At 43.6% G+C, this 15,516-nt stretch overlaps 1 protein-coding gene across 3 annotated transcripts in view; it reads right to left on the bottom strand.

Moving 5' to 3' along the window:
- Positions 1 to 5,576: 5,576 nt before the first annotated feature.
- The window catches only part of LOC115140897 (blood vessel epicardial substance-like), an 11,031-nt gene continuing 1,091 nt past the window's right edge, over positions 5,577 to 15,516 (bottom strand). For 2 of the 3 annotated variants that reach the window (XM_065027994.1, XM_065027995.1), the window contains exons 3-9: positions 12,297 to 12,573; positions 10,898 to 11,022; positions 10,050 to 10,237; positions 9,754 to 9,862; positions 9,412 to 9,579; positions 8,517 to 8,658; positions 5,577 to 6,950 (exon numbers count right to left, since the gene is read on the bottom strand). In XM_065027994.1, the coding sequence (XP_064884066.1) occupies positions 6,814 to 6,950; positions 8,517 to 8,658; positions 9,412 to 9,579; positions 9,754 to 9,862; positions 10,050 to 10,237; positions 10,898 to 11,022; positions 12,297 to 12,573 (1,146 nt within the window). In that variant the 3' untranslated portion in view covers positions 5,577 to 6,813. Of the gene's footprint in view, positions 6,951 to 8,516; positions 8,659 to 9,411; positions 9,580 to 9,753; positions 9,863 to 10,049; positions 10,238 to 10,897; positions 11,023 to 12,296; positions 12,574 to 13,292; positions 13,415 to 15,516 lie in introns of those variants that run through there. The other variant, XM_029679350.2, reaches the window with a different exon arrangement.

Genomic DNA, 15,516 nt, shown 5'->3' with positions numbered 1-15,516 from the left:
CCTCCTGGGCCAACTCAAACCATCTCCACATAGATAGACCTATACTCTTAGCTACCTCCTGGGCCAACTCAAACCATCTCCACATAGATAGACCTATACTCTTAGCTACCTCCGGGGCCAGATTCAGCCTCATCTACCTCAGACTGGTAGGGATGGTCAGTCACCCTTGTGTATCCATCACTCAGTCAGGTTCATTGACATCTACTCTACTATCAATTGCAATAAGAAGACAACTAGGAATGGGACTGACACACAAACAGCCAAAGCAATCTTGTTCTTTCTTTTTTGATAATTTACCTCATCTGAACTCTATTGTCCCAAAGCTCAGTCTGTTCAAATTCATCTGGATTCACCTGGATTCACCATTCACCTGGATTCACCATTCACCTGGATTCACCTGGATTGACCATTCACCTGGATTCACCTGTATTGACCATTCACCTGGATTGACCATTCACCTGGATTGACCATTCACCTGCATTGCCCATTCACCTGGATTCACCATTCACCTGGATTCACCATTCACCTGGATTCACCTGGATTGACCATTCACCTGGATTCACCTGTATTGACCATTCACCTGGATTCACCATTCACCTGGATTCACCATTCACCTGGATTCACCTGTATTGCCCATTCACCTGGATTCACCTGTATTGCCCATTCACCTGGATTCACCATTCACCTGGATTCACCATTCACCTGTATTGCCCATTCACCTGGATTCACCTGTATTGACCATTCACCTGGATTCACCATTCACCTGTATTGACCATTCACCTGGATTCACCATTCACCTGGATTCACCTGTATTGCCCATTCACCTGGATTCACCTGTATTGCCCATTCACCTGGATTCACCATTCACCTGGATTCACCATTCACCTGTATTGCCCATTCACCTGGATTCACCTGGATTCACCATTCACCTGGATTCACCATTCACCTGTATTGCCCATTCACCTGGATAAACCATTCACCTGGATTCACCATTCACCTGGATTCACCATTCACCTGTATTGCCCATTCACCTGGATTCACCATTCACCTGGATTCACCATTCACCTGTATTGCCCATTCACCTGGATTCACCTGGATTCACCATTCACCTGGATTCACCATTCACCTGTATTGCCCATTCACCTGGATAAACCATTCACCTGGATTCACCATTCACCTGTATTGCCCATTCACCTGGATAAACCATTCACCTGGATTCACCATTCACCTGGATTCACCATTCACCTGGATTCACCATTCACCATTCACCTGGATTCACCATTCACCTGGATTCACCATTCACCTGTATTGCCCATTCACCTGGATTCACCATTCACCTGGATTCACCATTCACCTGTATTGCCCATTCACCTGGATTCACCTGGATTCACCATTCACCTGGATTCACCATTCACCTGTATTGCCCATTCACCTGGATAAACCATTCACCTGGATTCACCATTCACCTGGATTCACCATTCACCTGTATTGCCCATTCACCTGGATTCACCATTCACCTGGATTCACCATTCACCTGTATTGCCCATTCACCTGGATTCACCTGGATTCACCATTCACCTGGATTCACCATTCACCTGTATTGCCCATTCACCTGGATAAACCATTCACCTGGATTCACCATTCACCTGTATTGCCCATTCACCTGGATAAACCATTCACCTGGATTCACCATTCACCTGGATTCACCATTCACCTGGATTCACCATTCACCATTCACCTGGATTCACCTGTATTGCCCATTCACCTGGATTCACCTGGATTCACCATTCACCTGGATTCACCATTCACCTGTATTGCCCATTCACCTGGATTCACCTGTATTCACCATTCACCTGGATTCACCATTCACCTGTATTGCCCATTCACCTGGATTCACCTGGATTCACCATTCACCTGGATTCACCATTCACCTGTATTGCCCATTCACCTGGATAAAGCATTCACCTGGATTCACCATTCACCTGTATTGCCCATTCACCTGGATAAACCATTCACCTGGATTCACCATTCACCTGTATTGCCCATTCACCTGGATTCACCTGGATTCACCATTCACCTGGATTCACCATTCACCTGTATTGCCCATTCACCCGGATTCACCTGGATTCACCATTCACCTGGATTCACCATTCACCTGGATTCACCATTCACCTGTATTGCCCATTCACCTGGATTCACCTGGATTCACCATTCACCTGGATTCACCATTCACCTGTATTGCCCATTCACCTGGATTCACCATTCACCTGTATTGCCCATTCACCTGGATAAACCATTCACCTGGATTCACCATTCACCTGTATTGCCCATTCACCTGGATAAACCATTCACCTGGATTCACCATTCACCTGGATTCACCATTCACCTGGATTCACCATTCACCTGTATTGCCCATTCACCTGGATAAACCATTCACCTGGATTCACCATTCACCTGTATTGCCCATTCACCTGGATTCACCTGGATTCACCATTCACCTGGATTCACCATTCACCTGTATTGCCCATTCACCTGGATTCACCTGGATTCACCATTCACCTGGATTCACCATTCACCTGGATTCACCATTCACCTGGATTCACCATTCACCTGTATTCACCATTCACCTGTATTGCCCATTCACATGGATTCACCTGGATTCACCATTCACCTGGATTCACCATTCACCTGGATTCACCATTCACCTGTATTGCCCATTCACCTGTATTCACCATTCACCTGGATTCACCTGTATTGCCCATTCACCTGGATTCACCATTCACCTGGATTCACCATTCACCTGGATTCACCATTCACCTGTATTGCCCATTCACCTGGATTCACCATTCACCTGTATTGCCCATTCACCTGGATTCACCATTCACCTGTATTGCCCATTCACCTGGATTCACCATTTACCTGTATTGCCCATTCACCTGGATTCACCTGGATTCACCTGGATTCACCATTCACCTGTATTGCCCATTCACCTGTATTCATCATTCACCTAGATTCACCTGTATTGCCCATTCACCTGGATTCACCATTCACCTGGATTCACCTGGATTCACCTGTATTGCCCATTCACCTGGATTCACCATTCACCTGGATTCACCTGTATTGCCCATTCACCTGGATTCACCTGTATTGCCCATTCACCTGGATTCACCTGTATTGCCCATTCACCTGGATTCACCATTCACCTGGATTCACCATTCACCTGGATTCACCATTCACCATTCACCTGTTCCAACGGGAAGTATTTCTTAGATTTTCTTTCTCTATTTTGGAGAACTACACAGGGCGGTTCGAAGCCTTTGTTTTCTCTGTGCGTTTTTCCATCAGACGGTAGCCAAAGACACCCAAACCCAATCATACCTCTTAGGCCCGGTTTGCCGGACAAAGATTAAACCTTTTTAGTCCAGGGCTAGACTAGATCTGTGCCTGGGAAACTGTTTCTAACTAAACCAATGCTAACATGATCATTTGTCTGTTCAGGGCAGTGAAGAAGTAGTATGCCTCCTCATGGTCTCATTCATCCTCATCAATAAGAATACTCAATGTAAATATTAAGATGTATGTTGAATGCATTTATAAGGAGACATGATTTATGTTTCTTCTAACTTTACCCACATCATATATCATGACCATACAGTACTCTCTCTCCCACAGGGTACAGCTGCACTGACTGACTGTGAAATGGGATTCTCAGTGTGTCAGCGGAGCAGTCACTTCTTAATGTGTGTTGACAAATCAAACTTAATCTAATCGAATCACCTTAGTAGGAAGTTTAAGATGACAAATAATCAATGGGGTGAAATGTTTGCCTTCAATCCTTTGACTGCGTGACTGAAGGGCACGATACTGCATGAAGCAACGCCCAGATATGTTCTGTAATGCAGCTATGAATTGAACGTCTAGGCTCTACTATGTTTACTGACAGTGAATACGTGTTATACTCATAGATCGTATATACAATCAAACATTAGCACGAACCAAACTAGATCCCTGGAGGACTCAAATTTTATATTTTCTCACAGGAGGAAGAATGTTCTCAGGGAACTTACCAAAAAGTTTACTTTTCATTTTGAGGGGAATCATCATCATAGAACTAAATGTGTTTTTGTTTTAAGCAAATCATGTGATATTGAGTTAATGTTTGACTCTATAGCCTTATGTACTGATCTTAGTAACTACCTCTGAGTTCTAGGTATACATACTGTTATTATGTCCATGTTACATTGTAAATGGACATGGCCACATCTGTGTGAACCTGTGTGTTATTGTAAGTGCATACCACCATCTAGTGGTCAGTTCTGGTCATTTATATTCTGTTTCCATTATGGTTTCTGTTTGTCTTAGCATTCGTTGGTCACACCACTTAGACAAAGGACCAAACTGAAATCCTACACACGGGCCTTATTCACAGAGTGTACAAAACATTAAGAACACCTTCCTAATATTGAGTTGCACCACCCCACCACCCTTTTATCTGCAGAACAGCCTCAGTTCATCGGGGCATGGACTGGTGTCGAAAGCCTTCCACAGGGATGCTGGCCCATGTTGACTCCAATGTTTCCCACAGTTGTGTCAAGTTGGCTGGATGTCCATTGGGTGGTGGACCATTCTTGATACACACGGGAAACTGTTGAGCGGGAAAAACCCAACAGTGTTGCAGTTCTTGACACAGATGCACCTGGCACATACTACCATACTCCATTCAAAGGCACTTCAATCTGTTGTCTTTCCCCTTCACCCTCTGAATGCCACACATACACCATTCAAAGGCACTTCAATCTGTTGTCTTTCCCTTTCACCCTCTGAAGGCCACACATACACCATTCATGTCTCATTTGTCTCAAGACTTAAAAATCCTAATTAAAACTGTCTCCTACCCTTCATCTACACTGATTGAAGTGGATTTAACAAGTTAAATCAATACGGGATCATAGCTTTCATCTGGATTTACCTGGTCAGTCTGTCATGGAAAGAGCAGGGGTTCCTAATGTTTTGTACACTCAGTGTAATTGTGATTTGGTCACTATCCTTCTAAGTTATGACTTTCTCCTTCGATTCAAATAACGATGATTATGTAAGAAATGTGTTGTACAGTCAGTGTATATCAAATCACTGCTGGACATATGGAACTGGGGTTTCTGTCAAACTCATCTGCCAAAAAAAGGTATTATTTAGTCATATGTTTAGTTTATATGGCAACTTTAACACCTCAGTGAAGTACGTGTTTTATCCTCTGTTATGTGTGATCCTCAGAGATTGATGGAACTACTGATATTGTTTTAACCTTTTATGGATCATATCTAATTGTGTGTATTAATGATCAATTCATAACAGATAAGCAACAGTGAATCGCTATCTCATGGTTCTGTAACAGGGTAGAGGTCCATTTCAATTCAGTCAGTTCAGTTTGGAAACTAAAATTCCAATTCCATTTGGAAAGCAATTAGGTCAAATGGAATTTAAATTTCAGTTGTCATCCTGAACTGCCTGAATGGAAATGGAATTGACCCCAACTATTCTGCAACATTTCTGTAATAGTTGAGACAGCCCTGTGGATGCAGACTGAACCAAAGCATTTATTGCGGAGATATATGCCCCAAAGACAACCCAGAAAGCTAAAAGCTTGTGTGTGTATGTACGTATGTATTTTCTGTGTTGTGGTTGTATAAAACAATGAAGTGTTTGTCCATAGCAGAAGATTGTCTTAACATCTCGAAAGAGCACTGATATCTGTTGTATTGTTTTCCTGTTGGCCTGTTATTCATTCATTGTATTCAACGTCATTTTTTTTGTTACACCAATCATGGTTTGTCTGCATATTCAAAAGGTTTATTTGACTGAAATAATAAAGCCTGTTGCTTACATCTTCTTTTGGTCTGGTTGTTCTTTCAGTGATGTGACGGTTTAAACAACGTGTCAAACTCATTCCACGAAGGGCCGAGTTTCTGTTTGGCTCCTCGTACTTGATTGATGAATTAAGGTCACTAATTAGTAAAGAACTTCCCTCACCTGGTTGTCTAGATCTTATTTGAAAGGAAAAACCAAAACATGCCCTCCATGGAATGAGTTTGAACATTGACCTGGTTTAAACAGTGACAGGAGTTCAGAATGAGAAAATAAACCGGTAGTACTCTTGATAGCTCCTAGGGGGCGCTAGAGGATAAAAAGCAGAGGTCTACGAGCTATGCATCAATTCTGTTAATTTCTTTTTCATCTTTTCCCTCTGAGTAATTAATATAAGGTAACGATCATGGCATAAAAGAGTGATCCCAAGCTTGTGTGCTTATAGCCGTGAAAAAAACAGCATAACAGCCTCAAATGGTTAGCATTGACCAGGAGGTTTAACTTGTTAGATCTCTACATTCATCAACACACAACCGTGCAGAAGCTCAGTGCATAAATAAGAGAATTTATCACACAAGGAGTAAAATATTTAAAAGAACCCTTCCTCAGAGGTTGTGCTTACACTAAAATGTTTTGGTTGTGACACGTAATACATTTTTGAACTCTCACTGTGTAGGAATAAACAGCAAAGGCATTGTACAACATCCAATCAAACAGGATTTCAAAAGTACAACAGCTACAAACTCACAATAATACCAAACACTACAAGACAAAGTGAGATGCCAAAATGTGCAGTTTTGTTTTCTAGATACACGTAGATAGATATTTTGATCATGTAAAAGCCTTTTTCAAGCTATTGTTTAAGTTATTCTACCATAACTAACCAGGGTCTGTATCAGATCACAATATAGGTGGGTGGTCAGCACTGTTGTTGTAGGATAACGTCACATCTTACACCTCTATGGCTGTCGAGTGGGTGTGGCGTTTCTTAACAGGAGAGTCTGGCTCAGACTCTGTAAAGACGTCATTTTCCAGTTGTTCTTCAATGGGCTTCATCATTTTGGATGTGTTGGAGCCAGGAGATTTTTCTGGAAAGAAGGACACAATGATTAGGGTGGGGAAAGAGGTGTGTGTGTGTTTTTTTAATGTAACCGTGTGTGTTTCCATATGGTCACAGACGAACACACCATAAAGGTGGCACAAACGAGGTTGTCATAGGTCACAAATTCCACAAGACTTCATTCTGACTCATATGACAATACTTTAACAACAAAACAGAATCACAACCACACATTTGACAGAATACACAGATAGACCCTAATTTCACATAGTGTATGTTTGTGTTGGAGACAGGGAATACAGTGTGAAGTTAAATCAACATGGTAAGAAAACAAAAGCACTCAATCCTTTTCCAGACATATCCCTCACATTTGCTATTCAATCCCTACATTTGATATGGAAATGGCAACAGGATAATGTAGAAGCTGTTGGGGTTAAAGTGTGTCTTGTATGTCTAAATACTGAACATGTTCCAGTAGAAGCTGTACAGCAGCACTATTACTACAGGATGGATGATATGAATGAATGCTGTCCTACTCTTAAACACTGAACTTTGAAGATGTTAACGACAAACCAGGTTACCCGGTGTCACACCCTGGCCATAGTTTGCTTTGTATGTTCTATGTTTTGTTTGGTCAGGGTGTGATCTGAGTGGGCATTATATGTTGGATGTCTTGTTTGTCTGTTTCTGTGTTTGGGCCTGATATGGTTCTCAATCAGAGGCAGGTGTTAGTCATTGTCTCTGATTGGGAACTATATTTAGGTAGCCTGGTTTGTGTTGTCTCCTGTGTCAGTGTTTGTACGACACGGGACTGTTTTGGGTTTTCACAGTTCTTGGTTTGTAGTTTATTCATGTATAGTTTCATTATTAAAGTACCATGAATTATAACCACGTTGCATTTTGGTCCGCCTCTCCTTCCCAGGAGGAAAACCGTTACACCCGGGATCACTCGTTTTAGAACAGGCAACAGTGCAGAGCTGTAGGGTTAAATATTTAGGGTTGGGTTTGAGGGAATGAACTAGCCTGAGTCCCAGATCTGTTTCAACTGTCTTGCCAACTCCTATGTCATTGTCAAGTCAAATGGTAGTTGACAAGACAGCACAACCGGATCTGGGACTCAGGCATTAGGAAGTTGAATTTGAGGGGAGGAGGGGGGGGTTTACACCCCCTTCAGGGCAAGGTGTGATCTGAGAGAGTGGCTTGATTCACAGCTAGAGGAGGAGGAGGAGGAGGGGACAGGAGAAACAATGTCAGAGAACAACTCTAACTAGAACACAACACTTGGTAAACAATGTTGTCAGATTGGAGCTAAACCCCTAATAAACAAGGATTTAGTGACTGTTAACATCACACATCAGAGAAGATATGAGGGGTAAACGATGAAGACGGACTCAACCCAGAATGCCTCATGATTTGAGTAAATTAAGTGACTGTATAACAGCTACTATTGACCTGGAAACTTTGTCACTATTAAAAGGTGGCATTACAAGAATGATACTGTCAGTCTTTTTCAGACTCAATAGCTAATCAGGTTGTTAGACACTGACAGATGGGCCAATAATATCACAGCTTGATGGGAGGTGGTGAGACTTACGATGTGAGGATCCACTGGAGCCTCCACGGTGGATCTGGTTCAGGATGTCGCCGGTGTCACTGGTGCTGCCCATGCTGTTCCTCATCTGCATCATAGAAAGCTGGGAGCACAGGCTGGGCTGACGCTCCATCTTCTTCGCTGCCTGTTCATGTAAACATAGTCATCGTTATTGTTATCGTCATCATTGTTATCATCGGTGTCACCACCACCATCATCATAATAATTTCTTACATAATCATTGTTATTTGAATCTAAGGAGACATTTCATAATTTAGGAAGGTTAATGACCAAAGCACAATTACACTGTGTGTACAAAACATTAGGAACACCTGCTCTTTCCATGACATAGACTGACCATGTGAATCCAGATGAAAGTTGTGATCCCTTATTGATGTCACTTGTTAACTCCACTTCAATCATTGTAGATGAAAGGGATATAGGTTAAAGAAGGACTTTTAAGACTTGAGACAGTTGAGACGTGGATTGTGTGTATGTGTGCCAGTCAGAGGGTGGATGGACAAGACAAAAGATTTAAGTGCCTTTGAACAGGGTATGGTGCCAGGTGCACCGGTTTGAGTGTGTCAAGAACTGCAATGCTGCTGGGTTTTTCACACACAGTTGCCCATGTGTATCAAAAATGGTCCACCACCCAAAGGACATTCAGCCAACTTGACACAACTGTGGGAAGCATTGGAGTCAACATACACCAGCATCCCTGTGGAACACTTTCGACACCTTATAGAGTCCATGCCCTGATGAATTGAGGCTGTTCTGAAGGCAAAAGGGGGTGCAACTCAACATTAGGAAGGTGTTCCTAATGTTTTGTACAATCCGTGTATGTTTGTAGACAATACAAACTACAGTGTCTCAATTTCTGAACAGTGACTAAACCCACCTTGTCAGTGAGAGTGGGGTCGTTGAGCGAGTACAGCTTGTTGGTGATGTCTTTGCCAATGAGGTACCTGAACACCTCGTTCAGGAAGTAGTCAGACTCCAGGAAGTAGGTGAGCCTCTCTCTGGACCAACACAGGAACTTACAGTTCTCCTCCGCCATGATGGTCACCTGTAAATGAATCAACAAGTCACAGGTTGTCACGGTAACAAACCTGCCCTATCATGACCTAATCATGCCAACAGTACTTGTGTTGTTTGGTTTTTATCCCAGTATGGATACACTATGAACTGGAATATGGGTTAAACGATAAATTGGGTTATATAGGAACACCTATATATATACCTGGAATTTTTCTCCTCTGTTCATCTGGGTTGATCTGAACTCAGGGGAGTCAATGAAGGCGTTGGTGTAGATGTTATGGAGGAAATGACCACGATATGACACCTTCATTCTGTCACGCAAAAACGTATAGTCAACATGGATGACCATGGACGGATCAAATGCACACAGATGCACACAGATACTGCTAAACCTTATTGAGCATTATTATTATCATTAGTGATCATCATTCAGGGAAAACCTGGGGTGGAATGACATGGTAGATAAGTGACAGGGAGATGTCTCAGAGTGATACCTACTTTCCTTTAAGGAGGATACTGAGGCGCTCATCCACAGAGGTCTTGTCCTCGGCAGCATACACCTGTCCCTTCTTCAGGCTCTGGATGGTGCAGAATTGGCCCGTCAGTCTCTGGAACAGGGCCTCGCGCACGTGAAGGGGCTCAAACATCCGCTTGTACACTGACTTCAGCTCCCTGTCAATCTTAATCTGACAGAAGACACAGCACGGTTACAGCTCATTGTCTGTAGCTGGTAGAGGGGAATATAAAGCGTTATGATGGATGATTGACGTGACTTGAGCTAGGCTCCTGATTCAGGGTGGATAACCACAGGGCGTATCATAAAGGACCAGGCATGAAGTATATTTTAGGGTCTTTAATACAATGTCACCACAGCAGCCAACATAAAGTGAGGGCCACCTAGTTCCACTCATCCTTGATATTGAATTGATAGGACATAATTCACTCATGTATGTCATTCAGTGTTAGTAGGTGGAGGGAGGAGTGGAGACATGGGAGTGAAGAGGACAGCAGTATACATGTGTAGATAACGTCCTTCCTCGTTATGAGGAGAGGTGGTCAGGTATGTGAAGGCCCCCTACACACTGAAAGTTCCCTGGTGGCAGCAGTGCATTTGAAAGACCTGCATCTCATTTAGGTAGAGAGAGACAGAGTGGCCCCAACGCCAGGGGGATTCGACTGGCTGTCTCACTGCTGAGAGACACAATGGAAAACTCATCTCCAAAAGTCCTCATCAAAATAACTGTTCCAGGCAACTTGTACCTACTCTAAACTGTATGTATGTACGGTATATAAATGGACCACAGTCTGCCTCTAACTGGACTGTGTTGTGTTGGGGCAGAACTCACAGGTCTGCGTTTGTAGACCAGGTAGAAGAAGTGCATGAAGTTGACCAGCAGGAAGACCACGTTCCACACCATGACATCCAGATTACACCGGTACAGCGTTGCCCAGGTGATGAACAGACAACTTCCTGTCAGGGACAGGAACAGGAAGTAATAAAGCACACTTGAGTTGTTATTGGTTGAGTTTTATCCTCATATTGCCCTATAGCGGTAAATTATTCAACTAACTTGAGAAAACTCCAGTAGGCAACTGTACTACCACCAACATAGTGGTCACATGATGTGATATCATTCCACTCTGCTCAGTCCCTTTCCCCAGTTGTACTACCACCAACATAGTGGTCACATGATGTGATATCATTCCACTCTGCTCAGTCCCTTTCCCCAGCTGTACTACCACCAACATAGTAGTCACATGATGTGATATCATTCCACTCTGCTCAGTCCCTTTCCCCAGTTGTACTACCACCAACATAGTGGTCACATGATGTGATATCATTCCACTCTGCTCAGTCCCTTTCCCCAGCTGTACTACCACCAACATAGTGGTCACATGATGTGATATCATTCCACTCTGCTCAGTCCCTTTCCCCAGCTGTACTACCACCAACATAGTGGTCACATGATGTGATATCATTCCACTCTGCTCAGTCCCTTTCCCCAGCTGTACTACCACCAACATAGTGGTCACATGATGTGATATCATTCCACTCTGCTCAGTCCCTTTCCCCAGTTGTACTACCACCAACATACTGTAGTGGTCACGATATGATATAATTCCACTCTACTCAGTGTCTTTCCCAGTTGTACTACCACCAACATACTGTAGTGGTCACGATATGATATAATTCCACTCTACTCAGTGTTTTTCCCAGTTGTACTACCACCAACATACTGTAGTGGTCACGATATGATATAATTCCACTCTACTCAGTGTCTTTCCCAGTTGTACTACCACCAACATAGTGGTCACGATATGATATAATTCCACCCTACTCAGTGTCTTTCCCAGTTGTACTACCACCAACATACTGTAGTGGTCACAATATGATGTCATTTCACTCTACTCAGTCCCTTTCCCAGCTGTACTACCACCAACATAGTGGTCATATGATATCCTTCCACTCTACTCAGTCCCTTTCCCAGCTGTACTACCACAGCCACTCCCCCTTCTCCAGGAAGTGTGGACTCGTTCACTCACTATAGTGTTTATCATATTTCTAAAAGCAATTCAATGCATATGAATCCTTGAGAGGGAGTGAATGAGTGGATACTTTGGAGAGAAGGGAGAAATACTGTGGTGGTAGAGCTGGAAATTAAACTGAAAAGTGTGTAATGAAATCGTATCATGACCCCCGAGTTGGACTGTAATCTGGGCCAACAGAGGCCAGTATGGACCCACCTGTCATCAGCATGAGGCGCAGCAGGATCATGTGCAGGGTCAGGGTGGTGGGGATGACCAGGCCCAGGAGGAGAGACAGGTTCCCCAGGTGGAAGAGCAGGTGGTGGGCCTCCTCCCACTCCTGACAGAAGGTTATGTTGGGCTCCATGGTGGTCATCACCAGACCTCCACCTCCAGCCCCGGGTACAGACCCAGGGACTGCTGACCGCAGGGGGGCCAGGGTGGTGTAGAACAGGCTACTGGTCATCTCTGGAGAGACAGACATCCTGATCCTCACCTAGAGAGAGTTGGGGAAGGTGTTGTGGTTGTTTATGTACTGCTTATGAATGGGTTATGTACATGTTATGAATATATTATGTTGCTATCTTTCAAGTTAAGTGTTACAGGATTGGTGGTAGAAACAGCAGATTTTTGCAGTTGAAATGTCAATTCACACTGCTGCTGTTCTCATAGTGTACATCAATTTGTCACTATTACAATCTCAATATCCTCAGGTTTCAATAGATTGTCATAACAGATTACTGTATTTCCAAATGTTTTATTTTATGTAGTAATGCATTAGAATAACTTTTTAGATTATTATAGGCCTACTGACACTGTCAAGTTCATATTTGATTCAGCAACTAACTGATTTAATACTGTAAATAGCCTGGGAATTCATCATACCGACCATACAGCACCGGAGTGATATTGAAAAGGTTCACGTTAACGTTGCAGCCACGCAAACAAATGTGTGGGAAAATACCAACCTCAACTGGGTTTTGAGCGGATCTGCCGTCCAACGCGCAACAATATTTGACTGCCAGTCCCTCAGATATAGATTATGAATTGACATGGAAAATGTGCGAAATTAGTCGGCTACAATACGCTGCTTGTGGAAAATGATCGGGACCTACCGGCTGACGTTTTAAGAAATAGCGTCATTTGTTTGAGCGTTAACTTTCCTTTCACCCCCCAGTCAGAGTAAAATAACAGAGAATGGGAGATGTAACTTACCAATCTGACAACAATCGATCAGGAATAGAATACAATGGACAAGTATTGAGGAGCTATAAATGTAAGGTCCTCGCGAGCTGGGGGACTGCACAATGTGATTCGCACATTCCAGCGTGCTGACAGGCATTGACTAAAATGGGCAAGAAGCGAGGGGACAGCAGTCAACACATCCCGCCGCTGCGCACCTGCAAAGTCCAGGCACGCCAACAGGGGGAGGTAAAACTTCCCTTTTTGAAAACTGAAAATATAGCCTAGCAGCCAGCAACTCCTTGAAAATATTATGAAGCCAGTCGAGTGAATCGTGTTATGTATTTCGAGGTGTTGGTAACCCTAATTGAACAGTGCCCCTTCACCCTCCACAGGTGACATGAGCTGCGTGATGAGGTTGACAAGAGTAGATATTAATGAGATCAGCACCAAGGTCAGCGCCATGATCAGCGCGAGAAAGTGATTGACACTCACCTGTTGACTGCTCCACAGAAATGCACGCTCTCCGAAGAAAATGTTTCAGGCCTAATCAAAGTTATTCGAGATACAAAACGTATAGGGCCACATTGCATTGTTAATACTTTTTTATGATTAAACACAAATATTGACAAAAAAACTCAGTAAGGCAATTGAATATACTGTCTCAATTTAAGACAGACAGGTAGTAAAGTACACTATAAAACATAAACAGGAATCAGGGGGTAACATTTCACTGGTATTTTGATGCAGAGAAAATCCACCCTATCATATCCACTCTACTCAGTGTCTTTCCCAGCTGTACTACCACCAACATAGTGGTCATATGATGTTATTCCACTCTACTCAGTGTCTTTCCCAGCTGTACTACCACCAACATAGTGGTCATATGATATGATGTTATTCCACTCTACTCAGTGTATTTCCCAGCTGTACTACCACCAACATAGTGGTCATATGATATGATGTTATTCCACTCTACTCAGTGTCTTTCCCAGCTGTACTACCACCAACATAGTGGTCATATGATATGATGTCATTTCACTCTACTCAGTGTATTTCCCAGCTGTACTACCACCAACATAGTGGTCATATGATATGATATCCTTCCACTCTACTCAGTCCCTTTCCCAGCTGTACTACCACCAACATAGTGGTCATATGATATCCTTCCACTCTACTCAGTCCCTTTCCCAGCTGTACTACCACAGCCACTCCCCCTTCTCCAGGAAGTGTGGACTCGTTCACTCACTATAGTGTTTATCATATTTCTAAAAGCAATTCAATGCATATGAATCCTTGAGAGGGAGTGAATGAGTGGATACTTTGGAGAGAAGGGAGAGATACTGTGGTGGTAGAGCTGGAAATTAAACTGAAAAGTGTGTAATGAAATCGTATCATAACCCCCGAGTTGGACTGTAATCTGGGCCAGCAGAGCCCCCCCCCCCCCCCCCCCCACACACACACACACACGCGCGCGCCTATTGCATGATGCCTGGCAAACCAAGTGGATGGTTACTTGATGTGCTACAATGTATTCTATGTTGATGCGTAAACTAGTTTATTCCATATCCATAGCCTAAGGACTTGAGGATAACAAACAGACAAAAATAACATCCATTAATGAAAAACAAACATTTAAAAGTTCCGTTCCAGTCACTAGTCAGTCTCTTCGGGTGCTGTTATAGTTATAGGGACACGGCCACGGTGGCCACGGTCATATTGCGCTGGGACTCGTAGGAACCCATCTGTCCGGTCTATTTCTGGCAACGGGGACACGTGACAGTAGGTGGGTAACCGGAGATCATATCGGAACCCGCGGCTGTCGAACGCCTTGTCGTTGAGGGAGTACAGCTTGTCCGCGATGTCATTCCGCACCACGAGCGCAAAGACTTTGGCGATGTAGCGGTGTTTGGCGAAGAGTAGGTACAGTTTCTTACGTCTCCAAGAAACGTACCTACAGCAATTATCTGCACGTAGGGTCACCTGGGGAAAGAAAACACGAATGCTTATACACTGAGTATACCAAACATTAGGAACACCTTCTTAGTACTGAGTTGCACTCCCTACAGGGATGTTGGCCAATGTGGACTCCAATGCTTCCCACAGTTGTGTCAAGTTGGTTGGATGTCCTTTGGGTGGTGGACCATTATTGATACACACGGGAAACTGTTGCGCGTGAAAAACCCAGCAGCTTGCAGTTCTTGACACAACCCGGTGCGCCGGGCACCTACTACCATACCCCATTTCCAAGGCACTT

The sequence above is a fragment of the Oncorhynchus nerka genome, linkage group LG14 (assembly GCF_034236695.1).
Source record: "Oncorhynchus nerka isolate Pitt River linkage group LG14, Oner_Uvic_2.0, whole genome shotgun sequence".
In the NCBI taxonomy this organism is placed as follows: Eukaryota; Metazoa; Chordata; class Actinopteri; order Salmoniformes; family Salmonidae; genus Oncorhynchus; species Oncorhynchus nerka.
This window is presented reverse-complemented; position numbering and strand designations above follow the sequence as displayed.